The sequence below is a fragment of the Agelaius tricolor genome, unplaced genomic scaffold, assembly GCF_023055355.1.
Source record: "Agelaius tricolor isolate 1412-34295 unplaced genomic scaffold, bAgeTri1.0.p SCAF_22, whole genome shotgun sequence".
NCBI lineage: Eukaryota > Metazoa > Chordata > Aves > Passeriformes > Icteridae > Agelaius > Agelaius tricolor.
The window spans coordinates 7,726,713-7,751,134 of NW_027269282.1; the positions used below are offsets into that span (position 1 = coordinate 7,726,713).

Genomic DNA, 24,422 nt, shown 5'->3' on the forward strand with positions numbered 1-24,422 from the left:
TGACATCCAAGACTAAAACCTAGCACTCATCAATAACCCCTGCATTACATAAAAAAACCTACACCCTACAAAACTATATCTAAATTTGAGGACAACTTCCTGTAAACTCAAAACTCAGCTCAAAAACTTGTCTTTAAGTACTGTGTGTTCCAAATCACCTTTGGAGCTAGGATGATCAAACCTGTGAGCTCTCATCCTGCAGATCAGCAGGCTCCTGCAGACAAGGCCAGGCTCACCCTCGCACAGCAGGAGCTGAACAGACCCACAGGAAGGATCCTCAAAGTTTAGAAAGAAATTAGTACTAAAGCCCACTCAACTTGAAGTAACCACTGGAGCAGAGAATGATTACTCAAGACAAATGAACTCACATAGGAGTACTTGGGAAATTAAAATAATAGTGCTGGGGGAGCTGGGGGAAGTCTTAAATAATGATCAGAAATTTCCAAACATGCCATATATATCCTACTAAAGTCCTTGCAAGTTTTTATCTAGACTAAAAGTCTAATCTAAATGTTGTGTTCAGCCACGTCCTAGGACAGAATTTTTTGTTTAATCTTATACATAAAGTTATATTTAGCTTTGTTACTGGAGGTTTTTTCTTTAGAGGATCTAGAATATTAAGAACAAAAAGAAACACTACAGAAGAATTTTATGTAAAAAAGTGATTAAAAAAAAGCCTTTAAGAAAATGAAAACGCCTCAAAAACAGTAATATATCTGTAGAAGAGTAATATATCTGTATATATAAGTAATATATCTGTAGAAGAGAATTTGTATCACCAAGCTAAAAAGACAATCCTGATTTTCTTGGAAACATCATGCAGTTTGTATGTGCTGAGAGCTGACTTCAAAGAAGCCCTTGTCAGTGGAATGAGCACACATTGCTCCTCTGTGAAATCCTACAAGAACACAGATGGCAGTGAGACCATGATCTTAATTGATTTAAGGGTCAAGTTTATATCTTTAAAGAAGCATTTTAGAACAGCAAAAAGCAAATCCTTCATGCAACCCTTAAGCATACTTGGGTTTAGAGCATTAGCACCATGTATTTGTACCCAAAGGAGATGCAGGTGAAAAAGAGAACACACACAACACAGTATCACAAACGAGGAAAAGCTGATTGTCTTTTCTTTCCTGGCACAAGACTTATCATAAAGGCTCGAGGTAAGTAAAAACTCTGTACAGTTGCTCTCAAAAGAAACACGACCCATTTCTCTCTGAAACCAAAATCTAGAAAATTTAGAAATCTAGAAAGCAATCTAGAAAATTTGGGGCAAAATCTGCTGAGAAGACATTAAAATATGATGTCACCCCTAGGAATGTCATATACAGATTGATACAATTATACAGATGGGGTTTTAATGTCTGTGTTGATATAAGGGAAGTATCTTCACTGTTTAAAAACAACAGAAAAGAAAGAACTGCTACAGGGTGCCATTTGTACCCAGTCATTTTTCAAAGGCCAGAGTTACACCAATCACAGGCTTTTCCTCACTGGGTTTGTTCCTTGGCTCTTGTTACATATACTTTGATTAGAGAGTTTTTAATTACACTTTAGCCTGTTATCACCATGGGGCCAATAAAACTAAGAGAAATAGAACTAAATTCTTTTCATTCAACACAACTGGTAACTAAACACCAATTAATTATACCCACACAAGCCTAATGAAGATAATGGGGTTGCAGAGAGTTCACGGATGGTATGAAGTGGCTTGTGGTATCCTAACCTTAATCAGTTAACTACTTTGTAATAGGGAGGATCACAGGATAAGCCACCCTCTTTCTACATGCTTACAATTACTATTACTGTTAATGGAAATTACATGGCCATACAGATAATTCATGTAACATTCACTTGATCAGGAAACAAAAATGATAAATACTTGAGGGACTCCCTACTAGTATTTCCAAGAGTTTATTGAAAACAAGAGTGCAAGGTTATTAAATGAGTATCATTCTGTTTCATCTCATTGCTTCACTTAAGGCAAACCTGGCAGATTTCTTCTTTTCCAGGGAGGGGACATCCACAGCATCTCTGGGAAATGTGTGCCAAGCTGTGCCAATGCCTCACCAGCCTCACAGCAAAGAATTTCCTCCTAATATTTAATCTGTATCCATTTCAGTTTAAGGCCATTGCCCTTTCTTCTATCACTGCATACCCTTGTAAAAAGTCTCTCCCCATCATTCTTGTAGGGGCCCTTTTAGGTACTGGCAGGGCTCTCAAGTTCCCCTGAGTTTTCTCTTCTCTAGGCTAAACCATGCCAACACCCTCAGCCTGTTCTCCAAAGCAGAGTTCTCCAACCCTCTGAGGATCCCAGCTGCTCTCTCTGAACTCATTCTGACAGGGCCACATCCTCCTCATGCTGTGCCCCCAGACACGGCTGCAGTGCCCCAGGGGGGTCTCAAACAATGGACTGGAGAGCCACAATCACCTCCCCTGAGCCGCTGCTCCTCCCTCCTTTCATGCAGCCCAGCCCCAGGGTGGCTTTCTGGGCTGGCAGCACACATTGCTGACTCAGGCTCAGCCTCTCCTCCATCCACAGCCCCAGTGCTGCTCCTGCTCAGCCCCTGCCCTGCCCAGCTCCCTGTCCCCTGCAAATGCCATGCTCAGGGGGAGCTCCATCCACTCCCTGTGCCACCAGTGGCAAAGCCATTCAAGAGCCCTGGGGCCAAGGGCAAAGCTCTGAGGGACACCCTTCATCTCTGGCCTCCACCTGGACATGGAGCCAAGTGGTCCATCCATCAAATCCATCCCTCCAGTTTAGAGAAAATGATGTCATGCTGGCAATGCCAAATGCTTTGCACAGGTACAGATGACACCAGTTACTCTTCCCTCAGGTACCAGCACTGTTACCCCTTTGTTCTCTCAGTCCTTAACTTTTCCTTTGCAACTTGGGTGGTGTAGCTGCAGCACTTGCCAGTGAATGGTAGCACAATAGCCATGGAGTGTATCAGCCTTCCTCATAATCCTAGGCAACCAGTTCTTCCTTCTTCCAGAGAAGTCTGACATTTTCCCTAGTCTCCCTTTTATCTTCAACATGTTCCTTCACATTTTGTTTAGAAAGGGCAGAAGGTGGGAAACTGATAGAGAGAGGCACTTAAACATATCAGAAGACACAGCTCTCATATGGAGTGGTATTACACAGCCTATGATTATGCTCAGAGACCACCACACCAGCACCATTTACCTCCAGAAGCCTTTTCTTCCAGGAATATTTAATTAAACTGGGGCTTTCTGGGGCAAGCCTGTGCATGTGACAAATATCTGGCACACTATGTGGCTACTGCCACCCAGGCCTCTGACTGCCCAAGCCCCTCCTGAGGCAATTGTGTGCCCAAAGGAGCAGCCACCCACCACACCAACTCCTCCCGAAGTAAGAAAATCTAATGAGGCATTCGCTACCCACTCTCCTCAAGGAACAGGTGGTGTCAGTTTAGAAACTTTTTCAGAGGAAACAGCTTTTAAAAAAAGAGGGTTTAAATCTCTGGAGAGGTACCATAGTGTTTCTAAGGGATGTGAAAGGAAAAGAAAATGATTCCTTAGGGATTTTCCTTCATTATCACCCCACCTGGAGAAGTGAGCACACAATGAGCAAAGGTCCACACATATTGATTTTAGAGCTGGGGAAGTGTGCAGCTAACAGCTTTTAAGCATCTCCATTTTCAGTTACTTCAACAAAATTACCAGTGAACAGTGTAAGAAAGTGAAAGTTTTTGTAGGAAATTGCGGGCTAAAAATGATCATTTAGGTCGCGAAATGTTTCCTTTCATTGAAAATGGAGGGCTTTCAAACCTACGAGTTACTGCGGGCGTATCGCAGCGTCGTCTTCACCAGACACTTCCCAAACCACAGCCTGTCCCTCTCTCAGAACCGTAATCTTACAGAGTTTTGCTGCTCGGATGCTTTGAAAACCGAGGAGCGCTGGGTCGGGGCGTCCCGGCTCGGGAGGCGGTGACCGGGCTCTGAGGGAAGTGCGAGCACCGCGCGGCACTGAGAAACCAAAGCCAGACAGAACCATCTGCCCCCAAGCCGGGCTGTTCCCTGAGGGAGCAGAGCCTCGGCAGCAGAGCCTCGGGAACGTGGAGCCGGGCACAGCGCCCGGAGGTGCCGCCGGCCCGCCCTGGAGCTGGCGGGGAGCGGGGGAAGGGGCGGGCGCTCCCTGACTCCGTTGCCCGGCAGCGGCCGCGGCCCCGCGATGGAGGCGGGCGAGCGGCGGCGGCTGCGGCGGGAGGCGGCTGAGTATTACCGAGGGCTCCGGGTGCCGGAGCGGATGGAGGACGCGCTGAACGCCCTGTTCCCGCTGCACCCGCAGGATCTCTACGGGGAGCTGGTAGCGCGGGGCGGGGAAGCAGCAGGGCGGGAGCGGAGCGGCCTCTCCTGGCCCCGCGGAGGGGCCCTGTGGGTGCCCGCCGTGCCCGTGCCTTTGCCGTGCCCGTGCCCCCTCCCGGCCCTTGCCCTCAGCCAGGCCGTGCAGCGAGGAGCTCGGCGTCTCTGTGGTGGCAGTTCAGTGGTTTGTCCCCTGGCCCGGGCAAGCATTGCCGTGGTTCTGTGTTTGTGGCCCGTGGCGGCTGGGTGCTGTGCATGTCCGCAGCAGCCGGGCTTCTTGTTTCGACACAAAAACAAAGTAGCCCACAGATGGACTAATATTTGTCCCTAACAAAGCTGCTGCTCAGCAGGGATGGCTCCCGGGCCAGCGGTGACAAGGGACTGGGTGCTGTTCGCCCTGCAGCTGCTCATGAAAGGCAAATGGGCCCCCATGGAAGGGTCAAGAATCAGACCAATTTTATCTGTTCCCACTTGGCAAAATGGTGTTGATGGTAGTCATAATGAAACTTCAATTAGTGACAATACTGGAATTGCCAATACTAGAATAGTGAGCAGATCTTGAAAAAAAAAAAGATTTCTAGTATGGTCTTTGATGGGAGAGTGGCTGTGGGATGGAAATATCTCATTCCATCTTACCCTGTTTCCCATCTCCAAGTGTTTTGCCATTATCAGTGGAAGGGACTGGAACTGGTAACACCTTTCCTTGCTTTGCTTGGTAGTTGGCATGTTCCTCTTCTTCGTAGCCTGAAGTGTTTTGTACTTTTCCCACTTGGTAACCTGTGGTTTGGTGCCTCTCCAATTCTGGATTAAATAATGAAACCAGTAAGGAAGTATGTAGAAACCTCAGGTGAAAATACAGTCCTTTTTCTAAACCAACATTAGTGTTTATTATCTACGAACACAGACCCAAATGTATTGAGTTAAGATAGTTCATCAGGCCCCATAAAGACCATGTTGGAAGAAGAATGAGGACTCTGCCTACAGAAGTCATGGTTTCCACTTTCTCACAGGGCTCAAAGCTTGCTGGAAAATATAAATCATGGAATAATAGAATATGCTGGGTTGGAAGAGCTGATAATGTATTTGTTTAGTGCTGTATTTGATTCTAAGGTATTTCGTGGAATAAAAGCCTCTTTGCCTGGAAATTGACTTTTAATGGAGTTCTTTCTCTTTCATTTAAGGCTAACTACTTTTCTAGATTTTCAAAAGCTCCAGTAATATGCAAATTACTTGGAAGAAAAGTTATTGATGGAGTTGGTGAGCCAACATTAGAAGTGGAAATATACTGTACAGTTAAAAACTATGAGAAGGTATGAGCTGCTTCTTCTTGTTTTATTTATTTTACTAGAACAATATCTGAGAGAGGTACTATTCTCACATCCCAATGTATGTTTTATTTTCCATCTTTATGACAAGACATAAATCCCAGTTGACTGTTGCAACTTGGAAAAAAAAGGTGTAATGAAAAGTTAGACAGTGGCAGCAGCTATGAAAGCTTTATTTTCCAGGAATTAGACAATATTTTGTGAGTGAGACCTGATAGTGTATCTCTGTATATTAATTTTTTTTCTATCTTCATGATCATGTAGGTTTTCCTTACACATATACTAACCTTATACATTCACTTTCATTTCACCTTTTTCTTTAATTTTCAGATCTTTAAATTTCTCTTTGTGTGACACTTTCAGAAAAATACAGTACAGCTGAAAAACACTATGGATAGAGGCACTTCTTTTACATTGAGCTAATAGGCAGATGTGGGTGACAGTAAAGTCAAACATACCCATTTAGCACCTGCAGTGCAGAATTGATGGCTCATCTCTTCCCCAACCTGAAATATTCAAACTACATCTTTGCAGCTCTAGCTATTGTGGAGTAATTATTTCTACTTTCCCTCAGCTGAACTCTGGTTCACTTAATTCTTGAATTACATGTAACCTCATAGATATTCACAGGATATAAAGTTAATATTGTTAATGCAGGCAACTGTGGGAAATTTGTAAATTATGTCTTCCTTTAAGTGAATTTTCTTAATATCATTTGTTGTTCATCAGTACAGAAAGATAGGTTTGAATTATCTAAGTAAGACAAAAGTAATTGATCATGAGGGATGGCATTAAGCATGAATGCTGATGAATCATGGTACAACAGGCTACCAACAGCTGCAATAAAAGGTGTCCTAGTGACTGTGTGGTCCTTAAAATAACTCCATTCTATTCTGATAGCATAATATGTGTATAAGGCAGACGTGTCAGAGGGGTTTTGCCTTTGTAGTTATAATTTTAGGTCAAAAAGCTTGAATAATGTCTGCAATTACCAAAGTATAAGAGCCTAAAAAGAAGGTGCTGGATGAGAAAAGACAAGTGGAGCAAATAGATCTGGGGATATGTACTTGTAGAGTTAGTAAGGACATAGCTCTTAGTCTTTCAAAGGACGTTTCCAAGTTAGAAATTAATCAGTGTTTTAACCCTTTTACATTGTTTTGGTGGGTTTGTTTTTTTGTTGTGTTTTTTGGTTTTTTCCCCAGAGGATTTGTTCCAGTGTAATGGCTACTCATTCTCAAATACCTGAAAATGCTTTACCTGAAACAATTGAAGCTGATGAGAGAGAAAGAAATGACTCTGTTTATACTGCTGTGGAATGGGTCAGTGAATCTCTGAACACAATGTTAAGGGACTTGGACCCTACTGACCAGTGTCAAGCTGATAAGATGCTTGGGTAGGTCTTGTATATTATGAAAATTATGGCATTTGAATATTTGAAATATTCACCATTAATTAATATTGCAGTGAAAGACATGTAGAATATTCAATGTTTTCTGCCTTTTTAAAAAGTATTTTTAGGATATAGTGTCTGTCTCAGACCCATTTCACTACATTATTGCCTGCTTTTCATAATTATGATATAAAAAGCATGCTGGTTTGGGCTGCACCACTGAACACAAGCTGTAGCAAACAGACCTAATTGCCTTCCATGTGGACTAGATTTGGGAAAACCTTGATAAAGGGAATAAGGACTCAGTTGGGAAGTGAGTCAAAATAAGATTTTAATGCATTGTTTACACTACTTAATGTATCTCACATACTCAGTTTGCCTGAATTGGCTTTCTGTGACCCATGGGTGAAGATTTCCTTTCATGCATGTAATTGAAATTCATTTCACCTCACTGTCTTAACCTAGGCCAGGCTGATGGATGTCATGAAGTCATGACAGGATCTGTTCCTACTCATGCAAAGGAAATAAATCCTTCATGCTCAGGCTGTCTGCTCAGAGCTGACTTTCAAACCAGAGTGATTTACAAAGCTTGTACTAAGGTTTGCAATGCTTCTGGTCCTTTTTTGTTTAAACAGTGCTGCAGATGACTACCAAAAAAGAATGATATGATAAATTTGTGGACTTCTCCAGCTTCACACAAGGAATCTATGGCAGTAGCTCAAATATAAGCACTTTACCTCCTAGCATGTTCTTTACCCTGCTTCACATCTGTCTATATGTCACATGTCTAACAAAATTTTGACCCAGTAATTTTTATGCATCCTCCCTCAGAGAGTACTTTGCTAACAAGGTAGAAGAAAAAAAGGAAATTGAAAAGCAAGAAAAAGAAATAAGAGAGGAAGAAGAATCAGCAAAAGTCACTTCTTCCCCTGCTTCATGCCGTTCAGCCGTGACACCTAAGCAAAAAAAGGGACGAAAATCAGGTTTTACTTAATTTATTTTAATATTTTCTGCAATACAGATATTGAAAAAGGTCCTAAAAGACACCCTGTCTCATGTTCAAAGGGTTTGGTTACTCTCTCCTGACCTTTTTGATCACAGCAGCTTCTGCAGTAAAATGAGGGAGGGAAAAATACAGTTTCCTCATCATTCACATGCATTGGTTGAACAGTTTCTGCCTTTGTTTTACAGTTGGTTTAGACAGGAGGTTATTATTCTTCAGAGTGAGGAATAAGAATGGAGGAGGATGCAAATGAAGAATGAAAATGATAAGGAAAGAAAAGGAAATCACAGAACTGAGTAGTAAAAAGGAAATAGAATTAAGATAGAAGCTGAAAACAATTGCAAGAGGAAGGAAAGTTTCATTCTAACACTGAGAAAAGGAGGAAATACAGAGAAAAGCAAAAGAGAATGAAAGAAGAGGGTGAGATGGGAGTAAGGGGAAGTATAGAGTAAAAGGAAGTAAGCAAACATCCTACTAGAGGAAAAAGGAAAAAAGGGTGTGAGACTAGAAAAACAAGGTAGGAATACACAGCCAAAACCAAACAACCCAAACAAAAACCACCATATGTTATCTCCATCTATACATTAAACTCAGACAAAAAAAGGGTTGTTGTCATTTGTTGGAAGGGCAGAAAATTTTGGCAAATCATTATTTCTTATCAGTTTAGTGGCAACTAAAAGACCTCCCACTTCATATGTTGGATGTGTGCACAGTAAGTTCACCTTCCACCTGAGATTTAACTTCTGCAGTTGTCAGGTCCATCCAGATGTCATCGTGGTGTGTTTGATATTTGAGTCAAGCTTCTGCTGATACATCCATTATGTGTTGTCACTAATTGTGGCATTGATTGTAATGTTATTGTTAGACTCAGTGCATGACTACTTGGAGCCAATATCAAACAGTTCCCAATGCAGTGATTCTTGGGAATCATCACTTATTGCAGGTTCAGCAGGTGCTCCCTGTAAGTGTTCATGTAAGCAGTGTAGGCAATAAATGTGGTAGTGGAAACTGCTTGATTTAAAGGATTTTGGACAAAGTTACTGTATCTGAAAGGGAAATAAATTCTTATGAAAATGTAATGTGTAATATTTAAAAGACCTATTTTCTCTTTGGGAATTCCAGTTGTAATAGGCCTGAAATTTTTCTCACAGTCATTACTAGATGAAATCAAGTGTTTGTACTCCCAATCAGGTTATAATGTAATCTGCAATTTTTTTGCAAAATCTAAGCATTTAAGGAGCACAATTAAGAAGACTGAAAACATGCTTTTGAAAGGAACCTGAAAAATGATATAATGTTATTGGATTCAAACACAAATAAATAAAAATTTCACATATTTCAGTGGCTGAAAGACCTCCAAAAGAAACAGACTTGAAATGCATTTGAAAACAGAGTGAGGACAGGTACTCTTCTTTCTTGTAAGGTCATTCCATATAAAACAGCTGACAAAATTAAGTTTTAAAAAAATAAATTATTGTTTTTTAGTGCATTGAGTGCACAGCGAATATTTACTCACATAACTCTGATCCACAAGCATATATTTAGCACCACGAAAATGCTTAGCTGCTACTCTCTGTGTTGTAGGAAAGAAGGTGTCAGAAGATGCTCCCATCTCACCTGCAGAGCCTGCTGAGCCGGTGCTGTGTGGCAGCTTGGCCATCGGGGGAGCATCACTCGCCATAGCAAAGGCTGGGGCCACCATCAGCCGTGTCCCGTTGTACTTACACACTGCACTGCTGAAACACAAGGTACACCTGGCTTTGGTCATTTGGTTCATTTCATCCCAGTTACCATAATTACTGCAGTTGTGACAGTGTTATTAAATGTGCCTCATAGAACACACCCTTAACACCATTGCCCGTGTTTGAACCCTGTACCATAACTCAAATATATAAGAAATTATTCTGATTTTTACATTTTTATTTTCACCTGGCACTCCCAATTACAGGAGACACCTAAAGAAATTACTCTACCACTCCCAATGGTTACTGTTTTGTACTGTGAAAAAAATTCACCTGCAAAACTGAAATTAGTCAAAGAAGTTATGCTTATACCACCAGTTGAGTTATCACTCCAGCAGGTACTGTTTCCTTTTTTTTAATTAATGTATTGTATAGACATCATAATAACTACATATGTACATAAGTCTTTTCAATGTTGTCCTTACAAACTATGTTTTTCATTTTTTGTTAGCTTAGAAGGCCAAAATTTTAACAAATGTTAGTGCAGAATTCTAACACTAATAGCATTAAGTAAAACGATTATTTAAAAGAAGAACCATGAAGATTTAAGTTAAAAATGGATGTTTGTATAGAGGAAAAAATCAGTGCATTGAAGAAGATGTCAAGGAATTGTGTTACACAATAATAGATTTTGCATTAGTAGATTATGAATATTACCAGTTGTTTGATATAGCACACAAAACAACAAAACCTGTAACAACTTCACAGGAAAGCATGAAATATTTGGGAATAAGTTGCTTTAAAATGAAATTGTGACACTAGAAGGGAATACAAAGAGCAAGAAGGATGGGTAAGACAGATGGGATCAACCCTCTCTCTTTTTGCTTAGCCATGTGTTGCATTAAAGAATGTATCTGCACAAGATGCCTCCATTAGGGCTGGGATTTCTACTTTGTGTGCTGCTGACCTGAACAAATAGCTGAGCTCGATTCTCTTTCTTTTGGCTTTTCCTTTAACTTTTCTGGGTTGTCCCCCAGGGCTGTTAACAAGGTCCCTGATTCTGCCCCATTCAAGGCCAGGATGCCTCCCAGTGCCCATGGCAGGGCAGGAAGGTGTTTGCTGCAGTGCAGAACTCGAAGCTGTTTGTCCTGCTGTTGCCAGCTGTGACTGACTTCTGCCCCCTTCCTGTACTGGCACCAGTTTGAGAAAATCTGAAATGTCCTTTGTGAAGTCCACACTCAACATTTACTAGCTCAGCTGAAAAGGAAAAAGAGTAATGCATTAAAAGTAATGAAAATCCCATAATCAAATATTCCTGCTCATTCCACTGCTACTAACCCTTTATTGTTGGGCATGACTGCATTTTGTGGATGGAGAGATTGTGGTAAGGAGTCTGTAATGGTTTGAGCTTTTTTGAAGACTTTATATTAAAATTTGCATTTAGAATGAGTGTTGCATCTTTTCTGATTTAAGCTGCTAAAATGAATTAATATAACTTTCTTTTGAAGATTACTCTTGTTTAATTTCAGGGCATAGAAATAGTTCAGGAAATTCAGAAAGAAATGACAAGAAAGATGGAGTCTCCAGGCAAAACGGTACAATAAAAAATGTGTTCTTACAGTGAGATTTACTTCATTTGATCTTTTACTACCCTTGTCCTTTCAAACATCCACATGGAACACTTAGCCTATTGCAGGCTCCTGACACAGAATAGAGGATGTGTTTCTCTGACAGATGAATGAAACATTGGTCATTTGGCGATACTAAATTAAAATTAGAAAAAATCATTGTTCTAAGCATAGGCTTTCTGTTTACCTTCAGAAATATACTGGGAGGGAGTGAATGGTATCACAGGGCATATACAATATATATTCTGACCTTGCTACACCTCTCACACAGAACATATTTTATTCCAGGTACTATTACTGCAGCAGTAAATCAGTCTCAGTGTGTGCATGTGCTTTTTGGAAAGCAATGTTGTTGTGTTTCTCCAAGTACAGAGTCTAGATTCTCATTTTTGATGGACTGGGTGAGAATGTCTTGAAAAACAAATGATGGTTGGACAGATGTCCACCTAGAAATAAATATTTTAAATTAGTAACCACTGCAAAATAAAACTATTAAACTATTAAATAAAGCTATTTCCTAACTGAAATATTTGGTCTCTTTTGACCAAAATTCTGTCAATTTTCTTTTCTTTTCTTTTCTTTTCTTTTCTTTTCTTTTCTTTTCTTTTTTCCATGGAATTGATTTCTATCTTCTTTCACTCCCAACAGCCTGTTTCACGAGCAGACAGTCGGAGAGGAAAAGCACAAAAAGCTCAGGTAAGAAAAGAGATTTTATCTCTAAGCCTTCAACAAGGTATTAACAGCAGCAGGGAACTTAAAATGTTCTTAAGGAAGGAAGCCTTAATCTACATCACCATTTTGGAAAGGTCAAGGCAAGACTTAAATATTCCAAATGCTCATATTTTACATAATAATTTAAATTCTTCTGACTATACCTTCCCTTCAGGGGCAGTAGAGGAAATAGGGAGAAATTTCTGGGATCTGATAATTTTTCTCAGATAGAAATCCTGGTAATTTGTCCAAATGAGCATTTTGCAGGCCTCTAACACCAGCAGAGAACTTTTGATTGTGTAGATCATAAAACTGTTAACCTGTGAGATTTGTGGATTGTGCTGTTTCCCAGCCCTGGGAGCAACACTCCAAATAGTGAGATAGAAATGCCATGCAGGTTTTGCTCTTTATTCTGAGATGATTTAAATATTATCAGGTGAGAATCATTACTGTTGTCAAGTATAAAAAAGAAAGGATCAACAAAAGCTTTCCTATTTTATTGTTGCTAAAACAACAAAAACCTCATCATCATGAAGATGCTGGCCAATGTTTTCCTGGTGAGTAGTTTGCATATCAGTACCACAATATGTACTGCAATCATAAGGTAGAATATTTCTGTAAGATATACACAAGGAAACAATGCATTAGATTCTCTGAAAAAAAATTCATTTATTTCAGTAGGAGAAAACTAAAGGAGACAGTAGTGAAACTGAATTTAAAACTGATAAAGGCACCATGTTAGTTTGAACTTTTTTAATGAGGGAAAAAAAGGAGGAATTATAAAGTAGGCAATGAAGAAGAATTTATTTAGGTTAAGGAAGTGAAAACTAGACAGAGGAAAATGTTTATATACAGATAAACAATGCTTTTAATAGAATGTAACAAGGCACAGCATATGGACATCTTGAAAACCACATCAAACTGCAGATTTAAACTCCATCTGAAGTGCAGGAAGACTGCAGCATCTTTTGCTGTCTATTGCTGCATCTTTATAATCCAAAATTTCCCTGGCTTTAAAGCTAAAAAACAGTGTTTAGAAAACCTACAGAAAAACTGGCAGCAGAAGGAAATACATGAAATATTTGCTCAATAGTTGCAAATGTGGCTGATGTCCAGCAATACTGTCCCTGAAGCAGACAAGTGTGTGCAGCTGGGCTGGAGGTATTTCCATGAAATTTCTATGAAATTCGTTCCTTCTAGAAGCCTTGGGAGATTCTTGAGGTTTCTTGAACACTCTCCAGAGTCAATATCAATGTTGTAGTTGAGGGTTAATGAGTAAAAGCTATTTAAAAGTGGAGGATGTGTTTCTGTGGCAAAGAGTTGGTCCATAGCACCAGAGCATGTATGGCAGCCCAGTGGTTGTTAAGAGTGCCTTTAATATAATTTTTTAAACCAGTGCTAGCCATACAAGACTGAGATCTGCATGACTAGACATATTTCCAAGGACTATTGCTCTCTACTCATTAGCACTTGATAATCCCTCTTTCCTAGACAATTGTTGTTAAAGCCACTAAGGAGATTTGTGAGAACAAATCTATAATTTGATGACTAAATGCAGACTGAAATGACAATGAAAAAGAGCCCATAAATATGTATAATAACTATGTGTGTAAATAAAATGATTCTTTTCGTTTTGCTTTCAGCCAGGATCCTTAAAAAGAATATCACACTTAGGCTGCCTGATAACAGGATATGATAGTCTAGAACAACTGCTACTCCAAATGCAAGCAGCTTGCAACAATTTAGGTCTGGAGCTGGGAACAGACATGTACTTAGCAATAAATTGTGCTGCTCATGAATTAATGGATTATGTAAGTTTTTTTTCAATTTCGATTTTCTTGGGTTTTAAAATAAGTGTAGCTGTTAGTTAACATTATTATTATTATTATGTTGCAGACTCACCTACAAGCTCCTAACTCCCTTTTTTAAAGATAGCAATCAAACAAACAGAAAGAATTATCTCTGAATTTATAAATTCTGGCTGAATCTGCTTGTTTTTCCATTCTATTAAGCTACATCTCTTCTTTTCTTCAAACTGTTCTAACATTTGCTTGTATTTTTACTATGGTGTGTTTATATACACATTAGTGCCCATCTCATTGTGCATCAACATTAATGTTTTAATATCAGTTTTTAAATGTTTTTATTTGACAAAAACCTGTCTATCTCCTGACCAAATCTTACAGTTCTTGCCCCTTATTCCAAGATCAATCAGGTTTTTCTCTAAGCAGAAAAAGGAACTTCCAATTCCATTTAGTACCTCATGAGCTTTTTTGTGTTGGGGTGTTCTGTAGTGCCAAAGCTTCCATTACCAATATCTTTTGTGAAAGCATAAGATATCACCTGGCTGTGATATCTGTATCCTATACCAGAATGTGCAAAATCTTAACCATTGAATTACCAGTAATTCTGTAACTTTCTGTTATTGAACTGTCAAAGCCACTAAAGCAGTGGATATCCTGGCACAGTTTTACAGGGGGCCCTTAAAATTCCTCCCAGGCTGCAGTTTGTGCTTCCCAGAATGATGAGACTGGTTTGAAATTAGTCAATTTTTTTTTTTTTTTTGAAAGGGGAAAGAAGCAGGAAAAGGCAGTATCTTGGTTTTGGGCACTGAGAGTGCACTCCTTGCCCCAGCAATATTTTCTTCATGAAAATGAGGAGAAAAAAATCACTTTTTTTTTTTTTTTGAAGAGAAAAATCAAATTTTTTTTTCACATGAGATTCAAGAAAAATGTCAAATATAGCTAACTTCATGCTGTAATTGTGTCAAAATGGCAGTGTTGCCTAGCAAATGCTGAAATAGATCTCTCTCCCTTTGGCAGTGGCGTTGTTCGGAGCCTTTGGCATGAGCCCACTGGAACCCAGGGTGTCACTTTAGGCAGAGTTTTCTGTGACAATGTGCTGACAGCTCAGACACAGGGTGAGGCAGATGAGTGAATGCCTCCTGACTGAAGCACACACAGCCCCTGCCTTCACAGAGATGGGTACACTCTGCTTTGCAGGGTCCTAACTCCTTATCTTTCATGCTTTTTACTTCGCTTTCTAGGATAAAGGAAAATACGAAATACTCACTGGAACATTCAGAAGTCCTGATGAAATGGTTGCCATGTATGTGGAGATGATTAAGAATTTTCCTTTTATTATTGCATTAATAGATCCCTTAAGAAAAGAGGTAAGATACCACAGTGCAGTCCTGCAAAAACTGGTGGTACTGTTCAGTGGTATATCACTGACCTTTTCTCGTTTTTACAAAACATGAAAAATACAAAGCTTCTGATTTTCAAGTTTTTAAGCACAAAAACATTACTAGAAAATGCATCTAACAATTTCTTTGAATATATTTCTTTGGCAATATCCAAATTTTTCAGTACTTTTTACATAATTTCTGATGGAAAATCCTGACAGAATAGAGTCAGTACACATACCGTAAAGAATTACAAGAATTTGCTTTTTTAATCTGATTCTACTTGCTAAACCACTGTTATTTTGATTACATTTTCCTCTTTATGTACACTATTCAAATTATAAGGTGAAATTGTAAAAGTCAAGTGTATTACAAAAAAATTGATGTGTAATGCAATGTTATATTAAGCTGGATAAGCAAACATTTGAATTGTTGTATATTCAGCCCAAAACCCACCAGAATATGTTATTGCTGCAGTTCTTTGTGATGGATATTTATAACCAAAGTCCTGCCACTGGCAGCATTGCTCAGCAGAATTTTTCAGGTGGGAGGAAGACACCTCTGTGATCAAAGTTAGAGGAGTTGATTAGTATGGCCAATCAAGTACAACAAAAAAGCACAATAATATTAAGCATGTTATCAAGCTGTAGATGGATAAAAGATTGCATAACTTTAAATATTCACATTTATACATGAAGTTAAATTTCCATGCGTTAAAAAAAGAATAAAAACTTAATTGCTGCAGAACCTACAATTGTAGACTGAGATTCTGCAGTTGCCCAGCTTAATACAAAATTTGCTCTTGGTGTCAAATTTCACTTTATCTTCTTAAAAATAAATATAGAGAGTTCATTTTTAAGAACAAAACACAAAAAAGCTGTGATTGAAGGGAGAAGAAAAGTGATGTTGGCTCTGTGAATCTGCCCAGTGCCTGAATCAATAATTCTAAAACTGATGAACTGCAAAATCCATCTGATTTTGTCCTTAACTGGACCTTTAAAAGTTCATTTTTTGCATAACTGTGTTCAGTATTCCCTCACTCTGGTTAGCCTTGCCTCCCTGTGTTGTTTCAGTCTGACTCCCTGAATTACCACGTTCCAAAACACCAGGTCATTCCCCACTCCTGCCAGGGCTGCAAACTTCCTTGAGAATTCTTATGAAGGAAAAGATGTGCAAGATGAGAACCAGCAGGAGAATTACAGCACCCAGTGAAGGGCAGTTGGGAACAGAGTACAGACTGAGGGGAAATGCCTCTCCTCTTCCTCCTCCTCCTCCTCCTCCTCCTCCTCCTCCCAAATCTCCAAGGTTTACCCATGCCACATCTTTGCCCCTGCTAATCAAATCCTTGAGGATTAGTTCTGGTACCAATTAAATAATTCCTTGCCAGACACCAGGCCACTTTGGTGTTAAAATTTAAACATTTGTTCAAGTGTCAAAAACTTCATTTTCTCTTATGCACAGGCTTGAAATCCATACAGGAATGGCCCCTTATGTTGATTGCAAGTACATAAGTACAAAAAACTGATCCACAGAGCAAGAATGGCAGAATTATGAACTAGAGATGTTTTTAATGTGAGAACTTTGCATTCTGTGGACACAAAGCAAGCGAATTAATTCGTAAATTTCTTCTTTCAAATTCTTTACGTATCCTTGTCCTTTATTTAGCCTGGACCATGTAGCATGTGGACAATGCATTAGAAAAAAAGAAACAAAGGCCCTGAAAAATGGAGCTTTGCTAGAAAAGAGAGCATTGCATTCCTCTGTTCCCTATGGGTCCTGCCATTGAGTCTATGTCTCCTGTTCATTATTTTATGTTCAAACAACTATGACACTTGAAATATTAACTTGAAATGTAACACAAAAATGAGTCATTTGAATAAAACAATAAAAATTATTTTATGTTCCATCAAAATGAAGTAAATTTCAGGAGGGAAATCAAAATAGCAGGCCCCTACACTTAATTGACTTTAAATATTTTAACTATATTTTGTGCAAATAGTGTTGATTAATTTCAGATTAAAATTTATGTTTTCTAGCAAAATCTTAAAACCCAAGGAAAATCCAAGTGGTATGTTTTTCTTAGGCAGACAGATTTAAAACACAGTATAAAATGTAGTATGTTTATATGAAGGGCATATTTAGGATTAAACCCAGATTATTACTTAGTTTTTACCTCCTCAGTTAGAGTTTCCATTCAGTTTAGTTTTTTTAAATTGCACCTGTTTGCTCAATTTGTTTGTGCAGGACAGAGAACAGTGGAGTAGCATCTGTCGTGCCCTTGGTTCCAAATGCTTCCTGATTGCAGAAGATGCTGCCACACAAATTTCCAAACTCAAAACCGACCAAAACATAAACATAGCAATGTGCAGTGGTGTTGTGCTGAAATACATTAACCAGACCACGGTGTCAGACCTCATAGAACTGACTGGAATTCTGGATGGTGAGTAGAGGGGGGAAAGGCTGAAACCAAACCCTGCAAGCCACACCTGTAAATATTACGTGTTTTCCTTTAATTATTCCAATTAAAGAAATGCTAATTTAGAAGGCACTTGTCAGAAGAAACTGAAATTCAAGTTTTGTTTCAAAAATCCCTGTCAAGGGGCTTAAAACAGCAGTCAAGGCTTCAACTATTGTCAGTTAATACACTGTGAATGTTTTGAACGTGGGTACCCTTTGACACTGCAGCTAAGTGTCATGCAGTTAGATATCAGAATTAAAGAAAATAAGAGAGATGTGGTCAATTCATCTAAATATTGAATAATTTTAGCATTAATAATTTAAAAATTCAGACGTGCAAACTGTTTAAAATTGCATTTAGATTATTGACTACATATTATTGAGCCTTTGTTGTAAGTATTAAGAATCTGTGCAGCTTCATATGTAAGATTTCTCTTTGTGTCAGATTTCCTTTATTCATTTTTATACCTAAGGAACAGATGGACAAATTTAATATAGTGTATTTTTTTTTCTTTTTCCTTAAAAACACCCAGAATCGCTGTATCAAAGTGAGTAAATAGCAACTAAAAAATTCCATTCAGTCAGGATGGTAAATTCTTTTTTGAATAGAAGAAAAATAATTTCTATAGTGAGGAACACATTTAAAATAAATAACACAGCCTGATCAGACAGATCAGGGAGAGGCAGAGACCAGGACAGGATGTTAGATGTTCCCTTATCCATCTGAAAATAAAACAGAATGCTAAAGTAGCAAATAGCAAATACAGCAATGCAGTTTACATTTTTGTCAGGTGGGGTTTACTCCTGTTTGTATTTAAGCTTGGATAGCCCAAGGGTAAAAAGAAAAAAAAAAAAAAGTCCAAACAATTTCTGTGTCAAATATATAAAATATACTCTAATGAAGGTGTTCCCTCCTGTTATATATAGGTCAAAGACATATTTCCATATTAGGAAGTCCAGATAGAGAATCTTCAGATGAGAGCCTCGTGGATCTGGTAAGTATTGAAAGCTGTTCAATTGCAGAATTGCAAAAATACTGCTTTTAACATGTACTATTTTTTAAGGAGAAAGCCTTTTTGTGCTTGAGAAAGAAACAACATTTTACAAAATGGGCTTTTTCTAGGGGGTTGGTTTTTTTTTTCCCCCACAGAGAGTGGTTATTCTTTTGAGTGTAAAGAGAGCACAGAGGAAATTTGCCAAAGCAGGGAGTATATTCAAAAGTGTGTATGATCCATTTGCTTGCATTAGTTTATAAAAAAACTGAGTTACTTACAACATTCCTGCGTAGTAACAACACTTTAAGCAAACACCCTTCACACTACTATATTTAATCTTTTGCACATAAAATTTCCCTTGAGATGCCAGCTGAAATTACTGTTTGCATCGGGCGGATCTTCCGCGGGGAGCTTTTATTTCCCCGTTTTTCTCAGCGGAGGGAGGAGGGTGTTCACTTAGACTCAGGATGCCGTGGTTAATTCTTGGGCATGACTTCACTTGGCCCAGCGAGGAGTTTTAGCCCGGGCCCTCTGTCGTTGCAGGCTGTGGGCCTGGGTGCCAGGTTCCTCAAGCTGGGAGGTCTCTGCCGCGGAGAAAGGGTGGCCAAGTACAACCGGCTGCTGGCTATAGAGGAAGAGCTGGCCGCGAATGGAGCGCTGCGTACGAGCTTCTTTCTTACTTTGTTTTCAGCCTGCCATGAATACGGGCACAAAGATTGGAGGGAGAATGATTGAAACTGCACCCCAGGAGGGAAGCGGAATCAAAAGGCTGTAAATAAGGGCTGACAAAAAAAGCCTAGGATAGCACTTGCCACAATGTATATTGTTGTCCTAATGGATTATCTGTTTACTGAATGTTAAAATAGACCCCTTCTTGAGGAGTAGCCTACATTAAGCTTTTTTTTCCCCCCCAGAATTAATTGGTTGGAGTCTTGAAGCCCACGGTGCAAAAAGGAACAAAACAAAAAACCGTGCATATAATGTGTCGAAAAGCTGCCAAAATGGAATTTTAGGCCAAATACCCCACCTCCCTTGAGGCCCGAAACATATATTGCTAACAAAACTTCATTTCAGAACCCTCTTTTGTACGTTACATTTCCAGCAAAATGTGTTTGGAAAGCTACAATTGCGTGGGTAAGCCTTAAATAAAACCCAAGAAAACCCCAAGTTGACGATGCACATTCAGCCTTAGCCACTTGTATGCATCTGCCTGCCTGTTTCAGGATCTGCATCTTCTTTTTACACTGTACCAAGGCACTGTTAAATGCTTAACAGTTCATTAGAGCCCCTTCTCACTTGCTCAGGTATCAATCAAGCCAGAATAAAGACACGCAGTCTAAAGGGGAGGCAGAGAGACAAGGAGAGGAAGAATGGAAGGAAAGGGTTTGCAGGAATTGTATTATGCCCAAGAAAAGGAAACACGAAGCAGAATTAAGTCATTTTACCCTCTTGTTTGTAATAATTTCCAGTGTTCTACGCATAGGAAAGCAGCACTTGACATGCACGCTATAGAACAAAGTTTTTAGTTGAATTTTTTTTAAATTGAAAATATGTTGAGCTTTTTGAAATCTCCCCCTTGCTCAAAAATAACCATTGTAAAACCAGAAACATATAAATTATTTTTTTTCTGATAGTTTCACAGAATGTACTTTTCAAAGATAAGATAGGTAATACTAGAACTATGAATTTCAACTGCCTCAGCATATTAATATATTGCCTCCTCAAATGGCAAAGGCTCTCGAGTCTGACAAATATTTAGACCTATATCTGATGAAATGAAACAGCAACAATCCCAGACACCGTTAATCACTCGGCAGAAATAAGATCCAGTAGCCAAATCAGCAGCAGGGCAGTAGCAGGTCTGAGCTGCACACCAAGCTCCTCATGTGCTGGGCTGGGCTGGGAATGCCCCGCAGAGCCCAGCCAGGGCACTCCAGCGCTGCCGGGTGACTCCGGGGGACATCAGGAGTGTGTGAGGAGCACCGGGCCCGGCGCTGCCATTGCCTGGCCCCTCGCCCGGGCTGCTCCAGCCAGGGCACAGCAGCCTCCCCTCCCCTGCCCTGCCCTGCCCTCCCTGGCGCTGCCCCTCCTGCCAGGGACACTGTGCTGGGTGGGCCAGGAGTGCCAGGGCTGGGAATAACCAGGAGCTGAACTGTTGGTGGCTGAGCTGCCAGTGATGGGATCATGAGCACAGTCGGCTGATGGGAAGCTGGCAGGAGCACCAGTGCAGGGGGAGACAGAAGGCAGCAAGGTGAGGTGTCAGTGAGGAAAGGAGTGCAGTAAATACCCCAGCTCAGGCTGCAGTGCACCTTGTCCTGGTCCTGTAAGCAGTGTTTTTCTTTTCTAAGGACCAGGCTTCTAAAGGTGTGTCCAGTCTTGGAGGCATCATGTGGCATTTCCAAAAGAACATTACAACAAACCCCATTACAGCAAACATGAGCTGCTTTATTTTTCTTTTTTTCTTCTATTTCAGGTAAAGCAAAACTTGAATTTGTTGATTTTGCTGAAGAATCACAGCCAGGACAACTTGCTGATGTGCTTCCTGCCCCAGAGCAGGATTAGCTGCCTCCACAGCTCTCAGTCAGCCCTGAAGATACACAGCCTGCCTGCTCAGCTCCCAGAGAACAGCACACTAACCTGGGCTCTCAACACTAATTTGGGGATAAATTTCTAAGAAAAAACATTTTACTAAGAAACTCACATATTAACTATTCCTAAATCCATTTATTTTTGAGCAGTTCAGCCAGATATCTCTAAAATGTTTCAAATACTGGCTTCTCTTTTCCCAGGGACCATTGCCTTCAGCTGAAACCAAATTAACTGAGCAGTGACTATAGTCACTGAAAATACCACAAAATTCTGTGCTGCATTTGCAAATTGACAAAACAAATACTGCTGTGTTAAGTCCAAAACTAAATGTTTGTTTTGAGAAAATCAGAATCTCCCTCCATACAAAGAGCAAGCTGTTGACAAACAGTAAAAAAGCCCCAAGCACAAACAGAACACCAGATTTTACAAAAAAAACAAAGGCCTTGAGTGTTCTGCTGCTCCATCCCCCCCACCCCCTCAGTGCTGCTCTGAGATCCAGCCTGCAAAGGAGATTTTGCTCCACTTGCAGCCCTCAAGACAAGTGCAAACCCCAAATGTTGGGCACAGAGCTGTGACTGGCATCAGTAGGAGCCCGCTCCAGTTGGCAGCAGTGAGTAACAAGTCAATTCCACAAGGTCTGGGAAACTTGTCAGGAGTCTTTTTAATAAGCAACAATGAAAAGTTAAAGAAATAATTTATGTTCTAGGTAACAAAACAGTTTAAGTAAAAGAAATGCTTTTTGAAAACTTCCGGGTTTTGCATAATTTGAAAATCTGAACATATAATACAGCAGCAATAATTTGAGGAAAAATACATATATGAAATTTTGCATTTTAAGTTCAGTGTAACAGACAACTAAGTAAAAAATTAACAACGAGAACCAATGCCCCCAAGAAATGAAAATATCAGTGAGAGACAAATTCCTGCAAGTTTATGAACTGTATGTAATTCAGTCATTAGATCAAGTCCAAGATTTTCGTAGCAAACATGCAAAAACCACCAAAATAGATGTGAAACCACCACACTCATTACTATCATTTTATTTTTAGGAAAAGCACCAGACAGTTGCATGCAGAGCCAAACCAACAAACTCAGAACATTCATCCTTTCAATACTATCACTGTTTCAAATAATTAAATAAAAAAGAATCCAAGTGCATTCAAGTATGTGCCCACCCAATTTCAGTTACACCAATCTTTAGGTAAATCCCTGATTCCATTTGTTCATTATAAAAGAATGAGATACTGTGCTGAATTTAAAGAGACTACAATGGAATGTGAATTGACAGTGGAGCAAATCAATGATGTTCCTATCTCACCCTTGTCATAGAAATAAGGGCTGAGGGAAACTGGGATTTGTGTTACCAAATACAGACACCTGAAGTGTCACCTAATAGAGAAATTAATGCCACCAGTGTGTGCCAGGTTCAAAGCAAGGGCTCATTTGTGAGCACTGTGAGCTTTCAGCTGGGAGTTCTCAGAATGTTGATGATTCCCAGTAACTTTCAATCCTAGAATGAATCCCAAATGCAGCCCATACCACTGGAGCCTAAGGCAAGTTATTTTTGTGCAGCAGTAAAAACAGACTCCAGCTGCAGCAGTTCCAAAGCTGCTGTGTAACATTGAAACAAAACTCAGGAGCAAGTCTTTCTTTGCAAAGCTTTTAACCCAAATGACAGCACCAGTCCCAGCCCACAAAGCCCTGACCCTGGCTATCACTGCCAAAAATCCTGGTACCACAATGAGATGCTGCACTGCCTCTGCATTTCAGTCTCTGTCCCCTGACAATCTGAGACAGAAGGGTTGTGCTTGTGCTTTTCACTTCCTGCCTGTGTGGGGACAGCAGGCAGGGGACCAACAAGATCTTGGTTTCAGTGGATATCTTTAGAGCAATGTGTCTAAACACATTTTAATTAATAATTAGTAACACCCCCATACTGAAGCTGATGAGGGTGTAATCACTTACAGGGTCTAACCCAAACCTGTCCAGCTCAAGAGGGGTGCAAGGGGCTTCTGGCAAGCTTTGGAACAGACCTTCAACAAGGCATCTTCTCAATAAAAGAAGAGTTTAAAAAGCCTCTTCAAATCCATTTTTAAAGGTAACTGACACAATCTAAGAAATTAATAACCATACCTGCAAAATTAAAATGGGAAAGGGATTTTGAGTGACACACAGTTATTTAACACTTCAGTGCATGTAACAAAAGCTGCATACAAAGACCATTTCAATCTGTATTGTTTCTGTCTGGAGTACAGACCGTGGCCCCTAGTAACACACCTAAGCAATTCACATGTCCAGATAATGATTCCCAAAAGGTACAGCCTTGCAGAGTAACAATTAACAGCTAGAACTATCTGTTTCTTTCATTTTCCCAACGTTAGTTTCTTTATGCAGTGGCTTGCTTTTTTCCTCTTTCACTTTGTTCTGGTTCAGGGCATTTTCAGACATTTGATCCCCACTGGTGGACACAGGATCTAAAACTACCACGGATTCTGTTTCTTTTTCACTGCTAGAAGCTTTTCTTGTCAATTCTGTGTGACTAGTTGATCTAGAAGAAAAAGAAGAAATATATAAATACAAATGACAGTTCACATATTCAGAAGAGCATAAAAACACAGAAAAGCATTTCTCTTAGTAGCACATACAACCAAGACAGGTCTGCTAAGCTAATAAATAGATTCATGGATTTAACAGCTGTTATGTACAGACAGCAGTGCACAAAATGCACCAGTCACATTCCCCCTCCTGAATCATTTGTTAAGCCAGGCATGGAAGATGAAAAATGAACTCACAAGGCACTGAAAAATGGCTTCTCCACACCTCTATCCCAGAGCCACCTGCCTGGGGGCTGCACTGCATGACTCTGAGGCACACAGTAACCAGGTGTTCCCTTGGCTGCTGCTGGTCTCACTGGGAGCAAGAACTGATGATTCCTGGAAATTCACCTGCTGCTTTGCTGAACTGTCAAGGGCGTTTGACCCAGGCTCTGTGCTGCAGAAATGGGGTTACACCACCATTGTTTGCAGTGCAGGGATTTGTGGGGATAAAAAGCCTCTGAGCAGGGAGGAAGAAAAGGTCAGAGACACCTGGGTTATTTGTCAAAGTTGGCATCAGCCTATAAACACTACAAGC

General features: G+C 39.9%; 2 protein-coding genes across 4 annotated transcripts in view; one reads left to right on the forward strand and one right to left on the reverse strand.

Annotated features, from left to right (window-relative positions):
• Positions 1–4,172: 4,172 nt before the first annotated feature.
• On the forward strand, positions 4,173–22,453 carry ENO4 (enolase 4). 2 transcript variants are annotated; one of them, XM_071445993.1, is made up of 14 exons: positions 4,173–4,330; positions 5,508–5,636; positions 6,854–7,044; positions 7,873–8,024; positions 9,629–9,792; positions 9,993–10,124; positions 11,256–11,321; positions 12,003–12,050; positions 13,709–13,876; positions 15,112–15,237; positions 17,494–17,689; positions 18,634–18,701; positions 19,245–19,362; positions 21,175–22,453. In XM_071445993.1, exons 1-14 carry the CDS (start codon positions 4,196–4,198, stop codon positions 21,261–21,263), a joined length of 1,782 nt encoding a protein of 593 aa, XP_071302094.1. In that variant the 5' UTR covers positions 4,173–4,195; the 3' UTR covers positions 21,264–22,453. The 2 variants fall into 2 exon arrangements, with proteins under 2 accessions (XP_071302094.1, XP_071302095.1); XM_071445994.1 differs by lacking the exon at positions 19,245–19,362.
• SHTN1 (shootin 1) overlaps positions 21,927–24,422 on the reverse strand; it is a 56,819-nt gene continuing 54,323 nt past the window's right edge. For both annotated transcript variants that reach the window (XM_071445992.1, XM_071445991.1), the window contains exon 17: positions 21,927–23,838. In XM_071445992.1, coding sequence (XP_071302093.1) covers positions 23,628–23,838 — 211 coding nt within the window. In that variant the 3' untranslated portion in view covers positions 21,927–23,627. The remainder of the gene's footprint in view (positions 23,839–24,422) is intronic.